The 22,270-nt window shown below is 35.8% G+C and overlaps 5 protein-coding genes across 6 annotated transcripts; 1 reads left to right on the top strand and 4 right to left on the bottom strand.

Moving 5' to 3' along the window:
• Positions 1-786: 786 nt before the first annotated feature.
• Positions 787-3,969, bottom strand: LOC21406569 (glycine-rich protein A3). The gene is made up of 3 exons (XM_024166471.1): positions 3,765-3,969; positions 2,493-2,810; positions 787-1,350 (listed from the first exon to the last, which is right to left on the bottom strand). Exons 2-3 carry the CDS (start codon positions 2,785-2,787, stop codon positions 1,115-1,117), a joined length of 531 nt encoding a protein of 176 aa, XP_024022239.1. The 5' UTR covers positions 2,788-2,810; positions 3,765-3,969; the 3' UTR covers positions 787-1,114.
• Positions 3,970-4,632: 663 nt separating this feature from the next.
• LOC21406568 (tRNA (guanine-N(7)-)-methyltransferase) lies at positions 4,633-7,955 on the bottom strand. Of its 2 annotated transcripts, XR_002902328.1 has the most exons (9): positions 7,677-7,955; positions 7,492-7,548; positions 7,294-7,369; positions 6,756-6,835; positions 6,547-6,596; positions 5,881-5,965; positions 5,697-5,795; positions 5,296-5,602; positions 4,633-5,130 (listed from the first exon to the last, which is right to left on the bottom strand). XR_002902328.1 is itself a non-coding variant. In XM_024166498.1 (8 exons), the coding sequence occupies exons 1-8, from the start codon at positions 7,926-7,928 to the stop codon at positions 5,366-5,368; spliced, it is 936 nt and encodes a 311-aa protein (XP_024022266.1). In that variant the 5' UTR covers positions 7,929-7,955; the 3' UTR covers positions 5,181-5,365. The 2 variants fall into 2 exon arrangements, 1 of the variants encoding a protein (XP_024022266.1); XM_024166498.1 differs by lacking the exon at positions 4,633-5,130 and having other exon boundaries at positions 5,181-5,602.
• A 2,105-nt stretch (positions 7,956-10,060) lies between these two features.
• Positions 10,061-13,754, bottom strand: LOC21406567 (pentatricopeptide repeat-containing protein At1g31790). The gene is made up of 2 exons (XM_010099371.2): positions 13,530-13,754; positions 10,061-11,826 (listed from the first exon to the last, which is right to left on the bottom strand). Exon 2 carries the CDS (start codon positions 11,737-11,739, stop codon positions 10,378-10,380), a length of 1,362 nt encoding a protein of 453 aa, XP_010097673.1. The 5' UTR covers positions 11,740-11,826; positions 13,530-13,754; the 3' UTR covers positions 10,061-10,377.
• Positions 13,755-14,893: 1,139 nt separating this feature from the next.
• On the top strand, positions 14,894-17,972 carry LOC21406566. The gene is made up of 7 exons (XM_010099370.2): positions 14,894-15,185; positions 15,296-15,468; positions 15,932-15,984; positions 16,868-16,982; positions 17,196-17,318; positions 17,420-17,582; positions 17,686-17,972. Exons 1-7 carry the CDS (start codon positions 15,075-15,077, stop codon positions 17,869-17,871), a joined length of 924 nt encoding a protein of 307 aa, XP_010097672.1. The 5' UTR covers positions 14,894-15,074; the 3' UTR covers positions 17,872-17,972.
• A 232-nt stretch (positions 17,973-18,204) lies between these two features.
• Positions 18,205-19,961, bottom strand: LOC21406565 (upstream activation factor subunit spp27). Its single transcript, XM_010099369.2, has 2 exons — positions 19,554-19,961; positions 18,205-18,653 (listed from the first exon to the last, which is right to left on the bottom strand). The coding sequence occupies exons 1-2, from the start codon at positions 19,806-19,808 to the stop codon at positions 18,528-18,530; spliced, it is 381 nt and encodes a 126-aa protein (XP_010097671.1). The 5' UTR covers positions 19,809-19,961; the 3' UTR covers positions 18,205-18,527.
• Positions 19,962-22,270: the final 2,309 nt, after the last annotated feature.

Below are 22,270 nucleotides of genomic sequence, written 5' to 3'. Positions count from 1 at the left end.
TCAGAATTGGAGTTTCACTATGATTCAGGCATGAGAACTGCTCCTGGGCGTTCAAGAATCTTTTCTTTACCATCAAGGAAATAAAATAGCAAATAAAACAGATATAGAGAAACAAGGTAATGACACTTGATAACCCGCATTTGTACGAGCCGACTCAAACCAGAGACCTTGCGCCAAGAATCTTTGGCGCTTGACAAACCTACTTTTGTATTTCCTGTGCGTGCAGTAAACACGGTCAAACTTTACCGCATGGCACACGTAGGCCTCGTTCGTTTGTGTATTCAAATATCAACTCTTTGAAAGTGATGACGCGTTTAGAACTCGTTTTAAAATGATTTTATTTTTTATATGAAAGGAAAAATAAAAACGTTTACAATCTCAGATAGAAATTATTTTTAAAAATATGTTTGGTAATTTTATTAAGATATTATTTTCAGTATAAAAAAATCCATTAATTCTCTCTTTCTCTCTGCTCGAGAAAAGAGAAAATGAAAACAAAAAATGAAAAACAATTAAAAGTCATTTTTCATTTCTCTCTCATCATTTTCATTTCCATTTTTTGTTTTTATTATGCCAAATGTCGTTTTGAGAACGTTTTCATTTTTTTTTTTCTCAAAAAATGTAAAAAACAAAAATGAGATTAATTTCAAACATGGCCGATATTCCTCTAATTCACCCCAAACATGCTACTTTTAGGCCCAAGAGTTGTCTTGTGAACTTATCGAATGGGTATTTGTCTATTTTTTCCTGAAACATTCTTATGGATTTGGACTGTTCACCATTAGATTGGGCTCAGAATCTCAATTTCCACAATAAGGCCCAAAACCATTCTGAATTGTTCTCCACATTCCAAATGCAAATCATACGAACCAATATACACGTGCACATTTAATTGTACATATAGCGATAAAAGTATAAAACCACACAATCACACCATTGCTTTGGGAGTCCAAAAACCAACCAGTCACCAGATAAAGGAAACAAGAAGTATGGGAAAAAATAAAAGGAAAAGAAAAGAAAAGAAAAGAAAAAAAGCTGCTCCTTAAAAAGCAATGGTTATATCTAGGCCTTTCTAACTTAGCCTTGGCCTTGGTTGTGCTTTGGCAGTGGGTTATCACTTCCATCTCTTGAACTTCATGAACTTGCCTCCATGCTTCCCAAACATGCCGTGCTTCCAACGCTTCCCGAACTTACCGTGCTTGAACTTTCCATGATGATGGCCATAGTAACCGTGTCCGTGTCCGTATCCATGTCCGTATCCATGTCCGTGTCCAAGATGGTGGGCACCATAAGCAACTGCCGCACCAGTGAGACCCCCAGCTAGCATCGATCCCATACCAGGTCCATGCCCTGTAACATCGTTTACTGATCAGCATGATAACAAGTTGTGTAGCAAAACGGCACTCTACATCTTTAGCTTTTAACATCACATTGGATGACAGAAAAAGATATCTACGAGTAAACTAGTGTGAATTTCTTCCATATCCTTAGACACTGGTGGTCGGTTTGGCATGGGGTATGGGAGCAAAGTAGAACAAGGGAATGGAATGAGAGGATTAGTAGGTTGGTTACGAAATGTATGTTCATTTGGTAGGAGAGATTGCTAAAAGTAGTAGTGAATAGGGCTAGAGCAATGAAATCTAAACTTCAGCTACATTTTTGTCTCAAAAAGATTAGAAGAATTACAGAGGAAACCAATGGAATCGAGTAACAAACTAAAATTACTATTTACAAACTTAAAGTTCGAAATCTACAAAAACCAATATGGAATGGATAAAAATTAAAAGGGTAATTCAAAAAATTTTATTGCTTTCTCCACATCTCGTGTTGAAATCAAGACCGGGTGAGTGGAAATATTATACAACGAAGACTTGATGAGTAAAAGTGTTGTGCAGTACATATCATAGTGCCTAATCGGATGAGTAGGAATAACACATATCATATTTCCTAAAGGATGAGTAGTAGTATGTTGGAAGAAAAAAGTCAATATATATATATATATATATATATATATAACGTAGAGGCCAAGCAGCTTGTAGGCTATAAATAGTCATTCCCTAAACTCGTTGAAGCACGGCAAAGTGATCAGCCAAGTGAAGAAAAAAAAAAGTGTGCTTAGTGTGAGAAAGTGAGTGATAGTTAGAACTCTCATTTTATAGTGTTAATTTTTTGAGTGTTCTCTCTTTGTGAAATGTAGGGTTTTGATGTAAAGGTGCTTTTAATTTAATAAAAACATCCTTATTATCCCAGTGTTCTGTTCTACATCTTATACAAACCAAGGACAATTATTTTTGTGTCCTTTCCCCATCTCCATTTCTTACCAAACACACCAAAAACAAAAAAGTGTCATTTTCTTTTTCTATTCACTGAAGTTTTAAACCTCCTTCTTGTTCCTATTCTTTATTTCTCCAGCAAAACACAGCCTACGACTAGTTATTTTCTTAATGGGTTGGGTAAAAGAAACAAAAATCATGTTAAAGTGAAATGTGTACCTGCATGATATGGAGCCGATGGACCAGGATAACCCGCTGGTGGGTAACCACCAGGGGGAGGATATGCTGGTGGGTACGCAGCATAGGGCGGGGGAGGGTATCCAGCCGGTGGGTATCCGGCCTGTGGATAGCCGCCGGGAGGAGGATATCCGGCTGGTTGGTAGCCTTGGGGAGGATACCCGGGAGATGGATATGCTTGCGGCGGATATGATCCATATGGGGGATGGTATCCAGCAGCATATCCAGCAAGATGTGATAATAGTCCTTTGTCATCGTGGTGCTTGTCCTTCCCCATCTTTGTTGTTCAGCTAAAGATTACTGCAGAGATTACGTTACAAAATGCTTGAGATACTTTCACAAAGAGATCCCACTGAAGGGAGAAAAAACTAAAAATAAAGGTTCCCAAGTACTCGAAAAATTTGTTCCTCCATCACGAGGACAAAATGATAATAAAAAAAACATGTGCAAGTTCTTATTGCAGAACCAACAATGGGGAAGGAAAAGTGGGATGGTAGAACAATAATAAACAGAAATACAGCTAGGGTGGTTTAAAATATACATGGGTGCAATTGGAATTACGCCAAGGATATCTTCCTACCATAAGTTTGATTAAGTAAACCCCGTTTGTTTCGCCTTTTTTACGGTGTTTTATTTCACAAAAATTTTGAATTTCTATTCAAACTTATGAACCAAACCGTTTGCAAAATCATCTCAAACTTTCAGTTTATTATTAGTTAAACTCATCTATATTATCAAAAGGACCTTATAACTCTAACAAGGTTGATTAACTTTAGTTGTAAATTCAAAGAGAAAAGCACCAACAAGGATACCCAATGGCCTTTGCACCCAAAAAAAAAAAAAAGTTTATTTTTCTTGACAAAAAAAAAAAAAAAGGAAGTGTCTATAAGGCAAAAACTATACGAAAAATCACATTCATAACCATCCAGATCATAAAACATGATGGCATCGAATAAAGGGCATTAAATTTTTTTCAAACACGGTTAGAATTAGGAATTTGATGATAATCAAAGAACAGTTAGTCATTAACAACGCAAAAATTTTACAATATTGCACGGTTATTACAAACATATAGACATATCAATTCGTGTATACAACTCAAATTTGATAAAAGATCAAAATAATAGACAGGCAAAAGTGCAAGAAAAGAAACACAATAAAAAGAAAAAACAGAAACCCATAAGAGAATTTTTGGAACAACAAAGGATTACTATGTTCAAAAAAGAAAAAAAATTGCATAGCAAAAGAACTCACCTCTTAATACGGGTACGATTTTTTTTTTTTTTTTTTCCGTTTCCAGAGAAAATTTTTGCATGCACACAGAGAGCGTTTCCGTCGGGGCTTTTATGGTGATCTTCGTGATGAGATTTTAATATTATTTTATTAGTCTTTTATGTCTTGTTTTCTCTGCTATTTCGCAACAATCCTATGAAATTCGTGAATTTGAATTTTTAATAATATCGTTTATCATTATTATTATATTTCTACGGATAGATACGCCGCGTTGCTTCAACGCGTCTTCTTTCTTTAATTGACGCCTTTTACTTGTTTCCTAAACTTTGGATTTGTTGGTCATTGGACCACCAAATCCACTTTTCATTATTTTGCATAAAAAAAAGGACGTTATTAGCACTATTAGTCCTTAAATCATGAATATTATGTCACTTTGTTACTTAAACTTTTCAATTTTAACAAATCACTCTGTGAAGTTCGTTTTTCTTTTGCAATTTCAGTTCTTGACACTAGAATTAGCGAATGACCCTTTAAAAATTTATCAGAAATAATCACATCCTAATCATATTATTAACTTACATTTTTACAAAAATAGTCATTTTAAATGCAAAATGTTCTAGTTTTTAAGGGGTTTTAACAACAATGAAGACGTAACTTTTTCTGTAGAAATTAATATTATTTTGTGATTTGAACGTGATTTTCTCTATGAAATTTCAAAAATTATTCGTCGCTTTTAGTGTCCGGGACCAAAGCAATCAAAATATATTAGTTTATAGACTAATTTAAGCAATAAAATACACATTAATTTAAGACGAACGGTGTTAATGATCCAAAAAAATATCCTCCCTTTATCGTTGTTATATAATATTTATTTTTAGCCTCTTTCCCATTTTCATTTACACCTAGCTGCTTCTATATATACATTATAAAACTAGTTTCTAATTCTGTTCTTTAAGCCTTGATCGTCAAGTCTTGCAACTTCCTTGCTCGACGACCATATCAGACTTTCCATGTCCATATGTCCGTGTTTAGAATTAGAAGGGTAATTAAATGATAATGCATTTCTATTATACATGTTATTTATCTTAACCCAGTTTCATTCCACCCTGTTTTTTCTCTTAGCAAACAATCATGGGTCCCAAAACCTTTCACTGATGCCCCAAAAATCATTCCACTTTTCCTCCCTACTAAACAAGCTCTTAAGACTCAGGTTTTTTCAAAGGATTTGATTTCAAATCCCTCACCCAATCCATTCCCTCGTCTTTTCGCTCATACCAAAAAATATGTATCCCGAAACTCTTCCACTAATCCCTCACCGCTTTTTGTCCTTCCACTTTGCCTCCGACTAAACGAGCTCTTAAGCATCAACACGAAGTCCTCGTTGATCCTATGAAATAGGACCCACAAATGAGATCAACATATTAGTGTCTTCTGGCGATCATAACCAGTGTCGATGGATAGTAACATTCATTTTGTTTTCTAACACTACCACAAAATTCCCTCAATCTAAAAATAAGATAAAAGCTCATGAAAAATTGGTGTAGAAACTAACTTGTATTGGTAGGATACTTAATCATAGACCAAGTCAGCAACCATTTATTCATTTTCACTCAAAGAAGGTGTTAGTTCAATTTTATATCAGCTTTCTGGTACATCCTTCTGTAAATTTTTGCACCTTCAGCTTCAGCATGGATTTCTCTCTCTGTTCTTATCCCCATGGGATTTCTCAACAACCACCCCTCACCATCACACAACACACTCGAGTCCACGTCATCAATGTGTTTCAGTGTCTCGGCCTCACCATGAAACTGATTCCTCATGTCAACTGCTACCTCAAACACATCTGACTGTATAAATACCTGATTTAAACACCAAACGTATCTAAATGCATGTTGTTGAATTTCAAGGCCAAAAGAAAGGGGCAAAAACACAAATCATGACTCGGTATAAAACCTGGCCTCCTGGCATTAAGCTCTCCACAATGGCATCTGCTAAGGGCTTCTGCACAACCCTTCTCTTGTGATGTCTTTTCTTAAAATGCGGATCCGGGCACTGTAAATAAGCATGAGCAAAGAACGGACTTGGTTAAGAACTAACTTGGTTAAATTAGTGTTTTAGTAATGAGAACTGCACTTACCAGGATTGAAACAAGCGCCAGTGGTCCAGGATAGGTAGATACTAGTTGTTTGAAAGAAATTGTAGCATTTGCAAATAAGAAATGTCTGCAATTTTAGTTCAAGTAACATATTATCAACTAAACAGTGTTAGGGCGTCTCTAATGACTAATGGAATGCCAAATTTCTATGCCAATGCCAAAATTTGACATTTGGGTAAGAAAATCATCCCACAATGCAATACTTGATCTATTTTGTTATGTTGTTTCCTTGGTTTTTTCTTTTTCTTTTTTTATGGATATCTCGTCCATCTAAATTTTATTTGTAATTGTTCTTTTTATTTTCTTTTGAATAATTTTCACAGTTTCTTGTCCACAAAAAAAAGTCAAATTTGGCGCGTGCTACTGTTGCTTATTGGTTTATGTGTTACTTTTTCACTTAATAACTATAACATTACCATTTTCAAATTCTTTAAAATCCAAAAGGTAGATATAGCATTTAATCTAGTATTATGCAATTTTTTTTTTTTTTTGATAAGTTAGTATTATGCATTGGAGCACAAAATAGAATCGCGTATCATACATGCCATTTTACACTTTTTTGTGCCAATTACTACGTTAGTATTTACATTGGACATGGTCTTTTATTCAACCTTTTTCTATCCCATAATATAAAATCAAATAACTTACATATTATCAAGAGTAAGCTCCTTAACCCAGACCTGTGCACGCTTTACCAGCTGTGTTGGGGAAACAAAAAACAAAAAACAAACAATTACTACATGATATGCAAGGGAAAAAAGCTTATTATTGATGTGAATAGTAGGGCCAAGTAATTGTACAACTATACAATCAGTCAGAGGAAAGATTCAAGTATACTAAAAGGAGTTTTTCCATACTTTATCTCGTATTTCGAGTCCCAAGTAATTTCTTACACCAAGATTTCTTTTTGCAAGCCATAGCAGAAATCTGCCACTACCTGAAATATTCATTTGCTAGATTGAGATTATGAATCGATGACAATTACGGCCAACACAAAATTAGTCAAATTCCAAAAAGAAAAAAACAAACAAACAAACAAACAAACAAACAAACGAACGAACTGATGAGAATCATCCAAGTTTGAGCTGAAAAGTAATTAAACAAGGAAATGTGAGAAAGTAATTCGTATTCTCTCCCCATATCATGTAGAATCCAATCCCAAAATACAAATGTCATTATCTTTTCTTTGGTCCAAAAAGTACCAACAAATAATTGGAATAAGATTCTAATTAAAAATGAAACAGAAAGTTGAAGGAAGTTAGTGAATCAATGCTGCTCCTTTTTTTTTTTTTTAAAGTTGCATTTCAATGCATAAAGAAGATGATGAAAAGGAAAAACCACATTTATAAACAGCTGTAGAGAATCTATCAGAAAAAGAAGTAAAATGTTGGGTACCACTTCCAATATCCACCATTAGCGGCAATGTTGGGTCTTTAAAGACTTGATTCCAATCAGACACTTCTACAGGCACCTACTTTATTATTTTTTTTAGAAAAAAAAGGGAGTACACACAATTTTCTCATAAGAATTGACTTTTAGCAATTTAAACATGAGATGAGCAATAATTTAAAAAAAAATACTTGAAATACATACAGAAAAAGAAGAACTGAGGGGGTTGACATGTTGCCTGATTCTGACATGACCCAGTTCCTGCACACTCAAACATACATACCCAACAACCCATTTTCACGAGTTTCATTAGAATTTTAGAGAGATAGAGAATAAGAGAATTAACTTTTAAAATCCGGTGGATGAAAGAAAGTTAAGAGGAGGGAAACCTTGTGGGGAAGATTAAGGTCAGCATATTCCAAGGCTACAAGCTCTGGGCTGCTCAGCCGACATTGGTCTGTCGAAGAAGAAGAAGAAGAAGAAGATAGAAGTGGCGATGGAGTTGGTTTAAGCACTTTGGGTTCAGAAGCAGAGAAAACCCTTGTAGGGATTAAATGAGGACGACATTTTGGAGCGACAATAATGAGACCGCTAGTGTTGTTTTGAAAGTATTGGAGTCGCGAGCAAACCCACGAAGCCATTTTCGCCGCCCGAATTTCCCATTACTATTAATTCATTGTTTTCTCATGGGTTTTTTAACTCGAGAAAAATGGATAAAAGCGGAAGACTTTTGGCTACACTCAATACTACAGAGACATCCCTGTCGTTTGTCAAAATTACAAGAATACACTTTGATGTAGGGAGTGTAGGGCTGTTCATAACCCCACAAAACCCGTAAAATTCGCACGCTCAACTCACTCCACTCTAATCTAATCTAAAAAATATATTTAGAAAATAGTAAAAAATAGACTAATATGAAAAGGTTAAGAAAGTATATAGACGAATTTTTAGTTATAGAAATTAAAAGGTTATAACTTGTCAAGTTATGGTTCATAATCAGATAAGTTATGGACAAACTTGTCAAGTTATGGTTCATAACCAGACAAGTTATGGACAATTATGGATAATAACTTGTCAAGTTATGGTTCATAACCAGACAAGTTATGGACGAAAACAGTAATTTGGCCTATTTATTAACTTATGTAAACTATTCGCCTATTAATTTTAATTCATCTCAAGTCTTAGCATGTTTTCCTCTTTCTCCCAATATAATTTTTAGTATTAAATTTTTGTTCGGCCCATTCATTTTCTGGCTCGAAATTTTAAGGCGGGGTGTGAGTTGAGCTTATAATGGCATGCACATCCTAACTCAACTCGCGCTCTAACTTGCATCATCTAATATCTAACCCTAGGCAGACAACTTATTTCTGCTCTCTAATTTCTTCATGTTTGAATTAAGTATCTATGTTTGCTTTATGTTAAAACTAATTTATGAGTGTAGACTAATTTATGTTTGATTTTTGATTGAACTTTAAATTTCTATCTGTTTGAATGTTGGAGTTATTATTTATATTTGATTATGAATTTTGAATGTTGGATTGAACTTTGAGTCTTTGATTCTTTGAATATTGAAACCGACCACCCAACCCACCCTGCACCGCCCCAACCCAACCGAAATATCATTGGGTTGTGAAATTTTTTTAACATCGTTGGGGCCAAATATGTACAACCCACACCCTTTGAGGCGAGAGAAGAAAAAGTTTTATCCCGTACCAACTCAACCCATGAACAGCCCTAATAAGGAAAGAAGAGTCTAGTCGTTGGAAAATTATATTCATACCTCATTATAAGAGTTTTTCTGATTTGACTAATAAAAATAAACTACAATTAATTTTCTATTTTTCAATAATTATTTGTATTAAAAATTATCTATTTTGAATACTTTTTTTAATTTAACGTGATCTTAATTAAATTTAAAAATTAAAAAAATTAATTTTACCGCCATTCTTTTATTAAGGCAACCATTTTCCTTAAAAATATTTAATTACAGTTGTACCCTTCACCAAATGCCTTTAATGTAAAAATTCACCCGCTAGTACACCCATAAGCAATTGTTTCTGTAAAATCCAATCATACCGGTATCCTTGAAATAAGATCCAATAATAACAAGTGAGAAATAAGATCCATTGCGTTTTAACATCGTTGTGTATCTTCTCTTTCCGTTGAGTTTTTTTTTTTTTACTATTTCTGCCTATAAACTATTTATTTATTTATTTATAATTACTGTTCTTTGCATCACGAGCATCTAAAAAAATGGATAGAAAGCAATGAAGGAGCGGGAGGGAAAGTAACAAAAATAAAAAATTATGAAGAATTCAAGCAGGGGTTTCACAAGTTCAAAATTAGGAGAAGGTTTGCTTATGCAAAGAACGGCTGTTGAAAAAAAAAAAATATATATATATATATATATATTTTACTTTCTTTAAGTTGTCCTTTTTAGTCATTTTACAAATTAAGGGGTGTATTTATAATTTTTTAGAATGTGAATATAATTTCGCATAGTCATTTTTATATTTTTGTTGTTTATTTTAGCTTATTAATTTAGTTTAATTTATTATTAGAATGTCGTTTATTGTAATTGTTATTTTTTTATTTTTTATTTTATAAAATTTATAAATAACCACATCACTTATGGTAAAGATCAGGCTTTATACCCTTATATCCCTTATGTTTTTTAAAATATCAAAAATATCCTTGAATTAAAAATAACACTTTTTTAAAAATAAAATAAAAACACAACACAAAAAAAAAAAGTTTCTTTCAATATCTCTCTCTCCAAAAAAAAAATAAATAAATAAATAAACAAAAGGTGGTGAACAATTGATTAATATACAAGCTGGAATATTATGTCAGTAATTCTATTTACATGTTAGCAACTCCACTACAAATCTTCATGTGGTAGTGCTTTTGCCAAACTCAGTTGTAATAGTTTTATTTTACGTTGCTGACTCTGTTAAAATCTTGCCTTCAACATCCCCAAGAGTTTGCATCAGTTTGAACCATTACTCCAGTCCACGGCTCCCAAATTCCAGTTCTTCACTCTGTTGCTCGAAAACCTGAGTTGTTTAGGCATTCAATGCCAAGAGGTTTCTACCCTTCTGTGGGGAGAAGTTTTCTGAGGGAATCGCTTCCGCAGGCAATTCTCAATTCGTCAAGCATAGATTGTTGAAGCTGCAATCCGACCGCCTTCATCTGATAGACGAACTTAATGGCCTCAACATACAACTCATTTCGTATGTAGCCTCCGAGCATGGCATTCCAACACGCATTATTCCTTCTGTCACTGCTCTTTTCAAACACTCTTTGGGCATCTCTAAGTAGCCCGCTTCTTCCATACATGTCAATCAATCCACACTGAACATACAAGTCTGATTCGAATCCAAGCTTGATTGCATTGGCATGAACCTGTTGACCACTTTTTCTGCGGTCATGGATTCTCCCACAAGCCTTCAGAACACTAGAGAACATTAAGACATTCTTCTTAATTCCAGCCTTCCCGACCTCGTTGAAGTCTCGAAGTACCTCAAAGAAGAGCTCTTCCTTAGAGTTGTTAATCAGTCTGGTCATCCAAGTCAGGGTATCATGTCGAGGCAGTTGGTTAAACACCAAGTTGGCGCTCTCAAGACATCCGTATTTCCCGTAGAAGTTGATTAAGCAGCTGGCGAGATACAAACTATTAGCATGGCCTAACTTCAAGGCACAGGCGTGAACTTGTTTCCCTAATTCCATATTTCTTGTGCATACACACGTTTTGAGTAGGCAGACAATGATCCAAGAAGGGAACTCTAGCATATTGATATGGTGCAGCATTTTGAGGAACAAACTCGTTGCTTCTTCGTAGTCGGAATTGTTAACATTTGCAACGATCATGGTGGCCCAAGACTTGAAATCCTTAAAGGGCATCCTGTAAAACAGATCACAGGCAAGATCTAAGCGTCCACAGGATACATTCATGAAGAGGAGACGGTTGAGCAAGGGTAAGGCAAGGTGTTGGAGGCTGTTTCTGCTGATATGGTTGTGCAAGTCCTCAGCTCCACAGAAGTCGGCAGAAATGGTGCATTCTTTCATAAAAGAAATGTACATGTCAGGGGATATGGGAAGGCATAAGGCATCCATCAAGCGCAAAACATCAGAGGTAGAGCAGGCGGGAGGGGCAATTAGGGCATTCTTCTTCCGCATCTTTTTCTCCACTAGAATCTGACTCGAACAGTTAGCTTCTACAGTATGACAGGAATTGGGCCTCACTTGTGGTGCTATAGTACCGAGTTTCTCGTGATTTATAACAGAATGGGGCTTGTTGGGGCCACGCAAGGGCAACGAAACCTGAAAGGTAGCCTTGGATGTTGTGGGACTACTGCCCGTATCATGATCTGCTGCTGAGAATGTGGAATTACTATGGCTGTGGGCCAAACTCACTCCTGCTCCTGGAAGAGCAGCGGCTGCGATTTCCATTTTAGCAAGGTAGCAAGAGAGGCAGAGGGAAGGGGCTCCTTTTGTTTGTCAGGTTGTCGATTGTAACTTTGCTGATCCGGAGGTGTTCTGTATGCACAAAAAGATTTGCCATAGTTATCCAAATCTTGCAGTATGAAAAATTCTGCAGTACTTGCATTAAAATTCATTGGAAAAAGAGTGTGTTGAGACAACATTTTCTAATCGATGCTACACACAACTCCGTAAGACATGACTGATCAAGCACTGAAAGGGCAACAAGAAACCTTACGTGTCTAAATTTCAAAACACCGTATACTACCCATATAGACCAGGAATTTATTGTGAAAGGAGCCATCCATGGCGATAAGGAAAAAAGTGGATTGATGAAACAAAGGTTCATAACAAAGTAGTAGCACAAAAAAAATAATAAAAAAAAATAAAAGCTGTGAAAAAATAAACAGCATTATATGATAAGACGTGTGTGTACAAAGGAGACAAGATTTTGTTAAAGAAGTCGATGAATGGATAATTAAGGGTAGATAAGGAGGTTATCATCATAATATGCGAGTCACTAGTGAAATTTCTACACTAAGAGATACGGTTCCGTAAGTCTAATTGTGTGAACAATTGTATATTAAAACACAACATGAAAAAGCACATACTTTGGATTAATAACTATCTGAATCTCTAAAACACACGACATAATTGACTCAAATATCACTACCATCCTTTGAAAATTTTTCAACGCTAGTGCCCATGTTGGTTCTTCCAATTGCCAAAGGCTCTATTTGGCATACCTATGATATCTGATTTTTGGAGACTTTCATAATGTCTCACCCTACCTCAATAATTATAAGTTTTTCTTCACAATGATCAATGGGTCTAAATATGGTGCTGACTCTTCCCAGTATTGTGTCTTAATGCTCTCAAGTACAATTTGTAGGGAAATCTTCTATCCACATATCAGAACTATCCACAGATTAGACCTCGGAAAGACTCGAGTACAAGTTGCTTCTGCCCGCCCAAGAACAAACCTTACCTGTATACTTAAAACTTCTCCTTCAACTACTTAAGGAAAAAGAACTTTGTATTCCATACAGGATGTACTCTACGTTAATATTATCATTACTACCAAGTGACATAACTATGCAACACTAATAAGCATAAGTATTTTACACAATAAATTTGCAAAGGTGCAAGTCTAAAACTAATTGATTTTTCACTTCTTTCACCCACATCAATTGTTTAACGAGACAGCCATGTCATTATGTAGAAAAACCACTAAATTATTATGGGTCCAATAATAAACTAAACAGAAACTTATCACTATTAAGATATTAGCATGACTTTGAGGGAACTGATAATTACTAATTACTAATTCCAAGGTGAAACAGATAAATAGCAACTTATAAATGACAATTTCAATAGTCCATGAAATTATCACTATTAAGATATTAGCATGAATTTGAGGGAACTGATAATTAGTAATTACTAATTCCAAGGTGAAACAGATATATAACAACTTATAAATGTCAATTTTAATAGTCCATGTTTACTTGATACAAAATGATTAAACACAATGCTCCAACCAAAGAAAAACTCAACAAAAAGTAAAATGAAATTAACTAAAGTTTTTAGTCAATTAGATATCTCCACAACAACAAGAAAGAACTCTACCAAAACACTCATATTAAAAATAATTGCACTGAATAGCACAACAAGAAGAAACACCAACATATTAAAATAATAAAAGAAAAAGAAAAAGAGACCCAACAACAAGAAGAAGAAGAAAAACAAGGGAAAGCACAAACCTGAGAAAACACTTCTTTCTTGAGGGTTTAGTACGGATTGACTTATCAACCGACAAAAAAAAACAAGCGAAACGCGAGAAAACAGAAACCAAGAAGCAGAGTTTTGCTTAGGAAGAGAGAGAAACAGAAGGAAGCAGGCAATAACAGATTGAGAAGATAACATATGTTTAGCTATAGAGAGAGAAAGATAGTTTTACAGGCCTGGGTTTAATGGGAACTGAGGGGTCGGAGGATGTGAGATAAGAGAACCGACAAAGTAAGCGACGATGAAAGACAAAAAGACTGACTGAGGAAGAAAAAAAAAAAAAATTTAAATCATCGACGACATGTAGTTTACTGGACGACATGGAATTTGTGTCCTAAGAAGTAAGAAGTAAATGAAGATTTTTTTTTTACGCTTCCACCCATGGTTTTTTTCCGAAATAGCGGAGAAACCACCTTAACTAAAGCAAATTATGTCAACAAGCCTGACTTCTGAGAGCAAATTACAAAGACACCCTTCTGTTAGTTGACAAAAGACACCAGTAGAGGTGTAACTTTGGGCCGCCGGCCCGACCTAGCCCTAAAAGAGAGAAGGTCGGCTTAACCCGGTCTTAAGCCTAAAAAAATTAGGGGTGACCTGAAAATTTATAAGGTTTTTTTTAAAAAATCTTTAAAAATATGATGTTTGGGCCGGCGCAGCCTTAAAGGAGAGAAAATTGGTCTAGCCCGGCCCTAAAAGAGAGAGGGTCGGCCCAACCCGTCTCTAAGCCCAAAAAATTTAAGGCCAAACTCAGGCCAACGATAGCGGATCTCGGGCCAACCTGTTTAGTCCGGTCTAAACTTACAACTCTAGACTCTGGTTTGACACGTAAAATATTTTTAAAGGATTAATTATAAAAATTTATCCTGAATTATATCTTTTGTAACACTTTGTTCCATAATCTTTAAAATGTAGCATCTATTCCCCCTGAATAATGACATGTTAACAAAAAGTCTCATTTGTTATTTTTTTAACAGAAATTGACATTTAATTTATTATTTTGAGATATTTTAGTAGCTCTATAATTAAAATTTAGTTTGAATTTAAAATTAATTTAAATATTCAAAAAAAACTTCATAAATTTTTTTATTCTACTAAAAAATTCATAAAATTTTTAATCTATATTCAATTATTAATCTCGACACGTATGTTCACTCTTGTGCTTCATCTATCTTTACTGTTGGATCCAGTGAATGTCCGGAGTAGAATTTCCTTAAAGGTTGTGGTTATTTATGTAATTTATTAATTTATTAATGAAAATTTTCGTTTAAAAAAAAAAAGAAAGCATAAATGAATAAAAACCTCCAATTATTATCTTTACAATCAGAGTTTCAGTTATCCGGCATATCCGACTTGTGGTAGTGGTGGTTTTCCACTTTCAACTCCATTCTCAGTTCTCTCTCACCTGAACCTCAAAACTGTGAAACACACAAAAAAGTAAAGCTTAGCCCACCAATAATCATGTTCTGAAATATGAAGTTTCTCTACTGTTTCTCATTTCGTAGAAGATAGTAAGGAAGGAAATGGCTTTGGCTTTGTCACATATTAAACCATCCTGCCATTATTCGTTCTCTCGTGACACATCATCCGTACCATCTTCTTCATTCAACTACCGGCCGGCAGTTATTCTTCCAGTTAAGTCAAAGCTAATTTACATTTCTCTGGCCTTTTTTTCTGAGCACTACTTTCCCATGTTGACTTTGAGCCGTGATGTGCTTAAATTGTAATAAATGTGATATCACAGGGCTTGGGGAACAATTCTGGTGATTACCAAAAGTTGCAGCTTACTTTGAGAGAGTATGGAATTGAAACTGTGGTTGCCAATGTCTCCAGGGTTGACTGGCTGAGGAATGCTGCCGGCTTGGTCGACCCGAATTACTGGCGGGGAACTCTCCGCCCCCGCCCCGTGCTCGATTGGTATGTCTAGTAACATTGTTGATCTCGAGATGACCGATCGAGTTTTCAACGTTACTAGTTTTTGTTTTCTTTTGTTTGTTTGTTTTAAGATTTATACTTTTCATTTGTTTCGCTCGTTTGTGTGAGAGAAATATTGTAACAAAAAAAGTTGAATTTGAATTTTTATGAGAGAAAATGTTGTAGTAAATACTTAAATTGTGATTTGAACTAGCGAAACGAATTGAGCCTAATAAACATTGGAAATGTTGTATACTTCAAACAAATTTGAATCGGGTTTGCACTCAAATAGAGTGAGAGTCTATTTATTGATCTTGAGATGACCGAGTTTTCAACGTCACTAGTTTTTTTTTTCCCAAGATTTAGTTTCGGAAATGTCACTCACTTTAAGAAATTCGAATAGGATTTGCACTTGAATAGTGTTAAGAGTTCATAATCTTACTGTATTGGGAATGAAAAATGGCAGGTATTTGAAGAGAGTTGATGAGGCTGTACAAGAAGCCAAGGAGTTGTCACAAGGTTAACTTTTTCTACCATCGTCTTGGGTTCTTTTGCAGTTTACATGTCAGAAATGCCTATGGTATAATACAATATGGAGTAACAATTAGAAAGGCATTGTTCAGACAGAATGAAAACCAATAAACTGGAGAAACCCCTTTTCCTTTTTTCTATTTTCTTAATGGATGCAAGAGCAAACGTGAACCTGGGGTTGGCTGATGTGGTTTGGACCTCAAAGAAGTGTCTGAACTTGTTCATTGGATGTGCTCACGCAATTCTTAAGGAACTTCTCGAAGTAAGGGCCTAAATGATGATGCTCATGGTGAATTTCGGAGTATGGTCCTTAATGGTGTTTAGGGAGTTTGATAGTGCCTCTCGGCCCTCTCCTATTAGTTGCAATTTTTAGAAAGAATGATTTCGTGGACGTTTGGTTCATAGATTCAGAATCATTCTCGTTTTACGTGTGTTTTTTGTGAGAAAAAAACACTGTAGAGTACCGTGAATTATGATTCAAAATCAGGGACGAATACAGGAAACAAACGTCCCCTTCGTTGACACTCAAAAGTCAAGCAAACTGCTTTCAAATTTCTCAGCATCTCTGAGAGAGCTTATTGCTCAATTTGGCCTACACACTTAATCTAATGGCTTAATTATTTGACATTTGATCATATAGTTATATTTGTCAGGATCAATGATATGCATGTTGTAGTTTCTTAAAGCAGCAACCCCCATTCTAGGAAAGCAGCCTGTAGCGTTCATCTCCTATGTTACATGAAAATCATTATATAGATATAGATCAAGATATCTCACCATTAGTTCTTTGTATTGGTCCTTTGTGTTCATTATTATTTTCTCTCGTGTTTTACACATAAATTAGTTGTTTAATGAGCTCGGCTATATGTAGGTGGGAGTTTATCCCTGCTTGGACACTCAGCTGGAGGATGGCTTGCACGCGTCTATATGGAAGAATTTGGGCTGTCCCATATTTCCTTATTACTGACTCTTGGAACCCCCCACCTGTAAGCTTTCTTAATCTCTTTTGAAATCTCGGTAACCGTTTGGTAAATAAGTTCGAAACGTGATGGTCTGAACTTTCGTGGTTGAAATGAAAAGTTTGAAATATGTGTTTCGAACGTTGGATTCAAAATATTGGTTGCTGAAATGGGCTACAAAAGAAGAGCCTTTATTGTGTGACTCCATCAAGAAACCTGTATTGTGTTTGTTCTGTCCAGGCCGCCTCCAAATGGGGCAACAGGAGTTATTGATCAAACAAGGGGCCTCCTCAATTACGTTGAAAAACATTGCTCAAAAGCTGTTTACACGCCTCAGTTGAAATATGTATGTATTGCAGGAAGGTAAAATACAAAGTCAGATCCTCGTTTTTTTTTTCTATGTATAATTCGTTTTCTGTCATTATCCCTTGTCGCAAATCATTCAAATAAGACATCGCATTTAGGTATATCCAAGGTGCTCGTTTGTTTGGAAACTCAAATGATGCAAATGCTGAAGGTGAGGTTGCCATGGAAAGTGCAGGAACAACAGCAGAGGTTGCCTTCCCCGCGTCCGCGACAATGAGCCCCAGTTTGCGGTCTCGCTTCGTTGGGCAAGGCTACAAGCAGGTAAAAGCAAGACCCAATTCATCCTTTCTCAACCATCTCAGATCATGTGCCTTTATGATCAGGTTCGGATAAGCATGTCGGTTTTCATTGCTGTCTCTGCCAGGTTTGTGGGAGGGCGGATGTTTGGGGCGACGGAGTGGTACCAGAAGAATCAGCGCATTTGGAGGGGGCTCTCAATATAAGCTTGGATGGAGTTTACCATTCTCCTGTTGGCTCAGACGATACTTCAAGACCCTGGTATGGTTCCCCCGCTGTTGTCGAGCAATGGATCCATCACCTGCTCACCTAAAGTGTTGTAGTAACAATAACGCTAATACATTCATTTGGATGTCATAGAAATACATAAGTCATTTGTTATTTTATTTTATATATTTATCAAATTGATTATGGGGCCAATCCTTTGTTCTTTCACTTGCACGTAAGCTAAATCACGTAAAAGAAATCTAGTTCTCACTTTTTCACTTTCTCATAAGCCAAGATTATGTAACGACGACCCCCATGTGTGGGGCTTAGCAACATTGTAAACATAAAAAATCTTCAAATATTGAACCAGCAACATTGCTGACTTCAACAAATGATGGGGTGAAATTAGGAGAAAAAAAAATGATCCAATCGAACAGAGTTTCGAACGGAAAAGAGGTGCAGTGACTGATAGAAACTGAAACTGCATCCTGTAACATTGTGGTTTGCATCACACGGTTAACACATCAACATTCAACAGAAAGATTAAGTTCCAACCAACTACACAAAGACTAACTGTTTGTGTCCTAGACAGATAGAACTATACACAAAATGCCCGACACACAAACGCCAAGAAAGCTCGTTCTCGAAACATGGAAGCAGTCAATGTCAACATAACACAGAATCTTGAACCAAACTACAGGATTGTTCAAAAGTCTTAACTCAGAGTTTTTTTATCCTCCCAGTACAGAGGAGCTGGTGATATCAATTAGTCTTCACAAAGTGAGCGTTTAGCAGCTTGCTAACTTCCAGGAAGTTGATTTTGTCTCTTCCATCAAACAAGGACTTGAGCTTGCCGTCGCAATGGATCTCTCTCTTATTTGCAGGATTCTGCATTAAAAAAACAAAAAAGAAAACACCAAAAAAAAGTCATTTTTTAGTTCTTTGGATTTAATTTTGCAAGAATTATGTGGCAGTATATGAAAAAAAAGAAAAAAAAAAAAACAAAAGGAAAACTGCCAATAAGACAGCCGCAATCATATCAAATTACAAAAGTATATGACAATTCAACAAAACTGATAAAAAATATAACGGTTCAGACCCGTGCTTAAGTTTTTTTTTTTTTTTTTTTTTTTTTTTTTTTCCTTACCTCACCAGAGAATTCTTAAGAACCAGAATTCTGGTTTGGTCCATAAACTCTAAAATCAATAAAATTTGCTATGGAGTACCATGTTACTGACACTTGTGTCAGAGTTTTAAGGAAAAACAGTGAGATTAATTATAGAGTATAAAATGACGTTTATTATTTTATCTTTGAACTTCAGGCAAACGTTAAAACGAAAATCTAGGGACTACTTTTAAAAGTTTATAGACAACATTGCAACTGATTACTACAAGTTTTTGTCCAAGGAAATGCACGGCTGTTATATACCAGAAATAAACTCTATATATAAACCAAAATTATTTTTGCGAATGCAAAAACAAAAAGAAAAAACAAAACAAAAACAAAACAAAACAAAACAAAAAACAAGGTTAGTAGTTCTAGCATTGCAATAATTCAAACGACTCAAAATATTGGAGAAAAGGTTCCGTTTGGTTGGTTCCACAAGTATAAGAACTGACATTTTTAGAACAAAGGGCTGAAAACACCTTTCCGAATAGTTGGGATTTTTTGTACTAATATTTCCTAAAAATAATCCTAAAAAAACAAAAACAAAGACCTCGACGAAAAGGGCAAACAATCATTCGTTTGGACAAAGAAAAAATGGATGAAGAAGAGAAATGAGGGACCTGGAGGCTATGGAGCTTGATGTGGGCCCAGATTTGCTTGACGGCGTTGGCGCGAGAAGACTGGGAGGCGCCGAGGAAGGACGCCAGAGTCGGTGAGACCTGAACGGGCTTCTGCAGGCCGCCGGGCCGTCGGTCGGTTTGGGCTGACTCTCCCTTGGGCTTGGGTTTGGGCTTAGGCTTGGTCGCCGGCGACGCCGCGGCCGACTTGGTTGGAGCTAGGAGAAACCTGCAGGCTCTGAAGGCGGAGGAAGACATCGTTGATGGCTCAACCCTAACAGTAACAATAACAGTAAGACGAAGGGTTTTCCCTTCTTTACTTTGGACGCTTTTCTCTCTCTCCGCTCTAAACCCTAACCTAACACCCTCAATACTCTTACACTGCCCCTTCTCTTTGTAACGGAAAATTAAAGTACCTTTTCCGGTACTCAACGTAACGTATTGATAGATTAAATTCTTGATTTATTAAATTTGTATAAAAATAAGTAAAAATTAAAAAGTATATAAATTTAAAATTAGAAAAATTTAGATATTGTTAATTTTATTGATTTAAGTTTTTAATTTTAAATTTATTACAGTTAAAATTTTTTATACAAAGTCATATTTAATTTTTTTTGTTATAATTAAAAAATTTTATATAAAATTATATCTAAATTTAAATTAAAAACTCGAACCGACGAACTGAAAGAGACTTTAATCTATCATAGGCAATGAGAGAATCTTCAAATAAAAAAATGTTTCTCTTTTTTCTCCTCGAATTCCCCCTTTTCTTCTGCTTAATTTCTCCAGCCAATCACTAATTAAATTTAATTTTTCTGTGTCTAATTTTTTTAATAGAAATTCTGCGATTATTGTTGTTCGATTGAAATTCTATTGTAGTCCTTTGGTCTTTTTTTTTTTTTTTGGTTAATTGCATTGGGCCGTCTTAAATTTATCGAGATTCAGCAACTAAGATATAAACTTTTAATTTTACAAATGGGGCTTCATATTTCATTGTTTATTGCAATTATAATATAACAGCTAACTGGCGTCAATTAATGGAAAATTGCTAAAAAAATTTAGATGAATACATCTTAAACTTTTTGTTTGTTAGCAAGTTGGACCCTAATTTTGTTCTTTTGCATTTTGGAGTTAGAATAACTTGAGTGATGATTTTAAGTTGGGTTTGAGTTATAATTTGAGTTGAAGTTATAACTTAAGTTTGTGTTTGGATGTGCACATTTAAGTTATGATTTGAATTGAGAATCTTTTTGAGTTTGTGTTTGGGTGGGTCAAAGCTTAAAGTGAACTCGAGTTTGTTTTTGGGCTGAAATAAGCGTTCGCTTACCCAAACTTGAATTTAAAATTCGAGTAATAACTCAAGTAGGTAAACTTCACCGCCCCCTCAAACTCCCATTACTCGAGTTATTTTCTACAGTGCTCTTCTGACATTTCTCTTCCCGTTGGACTCCTGCTGCCTCACGAGAAAGCTCCGCCTGCTCTGCAAAAAGCTTGCAGATTCCCCTCAATGAGACCAACGATTAATCCACTATGAAATCGCTTGGACCGCTGCACACCATTCCCACAAGCGTGTTCTTCTTGGACCGCTGTGAAATCGCTTCATCCACCAAACTCACCCACGGTGAAGTTGCTCGCAGGTACATCCCATATAAACCCAGCCCAAATCGGCAATATTGGTGAATCCCGATCCCTATATTCCTTTGTTGCCTTCTCCTTCAGTGATTCAACACGGGAGAAATTGATCCCACGCGAGTGAGCCGGCTTCCTCCGTTGGCCGTGCTCCTGCGTCGATGTAGCGCCAAACGCCGTCTCAGACCTCCGAGGCGTGCTCCTAGAAGTAGAGCTTTCTGTTGTCGGTGCCGGTATCCATCTCTTCACCGACGTCCATCACAGTCGCGTTTGGGGGTTGTCGAAGCAGATCAACCATTGTCCTCTTTCGGATCAAACACGGTAAGACCTTTTCTTTGACTGATTTACACTTCCATTTCCTCTGCATATGCCAGTGGATGATTACACTGCTAAATCTGAACATTGTCGTTTTTATTGGATTTCTTTTATTTGGATGTCGTTTACACTGAAGTTTAGCATGTTCATTTTAAATTCATTTCATGAAGTTGTATGATTGCCGTTGCATACTTTTCTATAGTTGTTTGAGTTATTAGAAGCTCTTCATACGCTAGTTTTGATAATTTCACTAAATACAATGGTATGAAGCATGTTTTGTTGTTTGACTACTTAGGCAAATCTGAGATGCAAATTTCCTTCCCGACATACAGTAGTTACTTGCTATAAGACATATGTTTACCAACAACTTACACAGAAACATAACTTTGATGGATGAAAACTAGAATGAAATGTGTTATTAAAGGCCCAGCAATGTGTTATTTTGTGATACATTGATAAAGAAATGTGTTTACTCCTGATGTGACAAGCTTTGGTGAGAGATTTCCTGAGAGATTGTTATCACTAAGACCCAGAAACCTCAGCCTCTTTGATTCTGATATGGACTCTGGAATCTCTCCTATACGGCCTGTGTTGGAGAGATCCAATATGACTAATTTCTCCACCTTTTCCCACTCTAGGCTCATTAAGTCCCCACCAATTGGGTGATTGTCGTTATTTTTAATTTGAAAACCTTTAACATATGCTAATAATACATTTTCTTTCATTCTTCAATTCTCAGAAATCTTGCAGCAGGCAATAAGATTGTTGGCTATTAG

The sequence above is a fragment of the Morus notabilis genome, unplaced genomic scaffold (assembly GCF_000414095.1).
Source record: "Morus notabilis unplaced genomic scaffold, ASM41409v2 Scaffold75, whole genome shotgun sequence".
NCBI lineage: Eukaryota > Viridiplantae > Streptophyta > Magnoliopsida > Rosales > Moraceae > Morus > Morus notabilis.
Note: the sequence above shows the minus strand (reverse complement) of the source record. Positions and strands in the feature narration are given on the sequence as shown.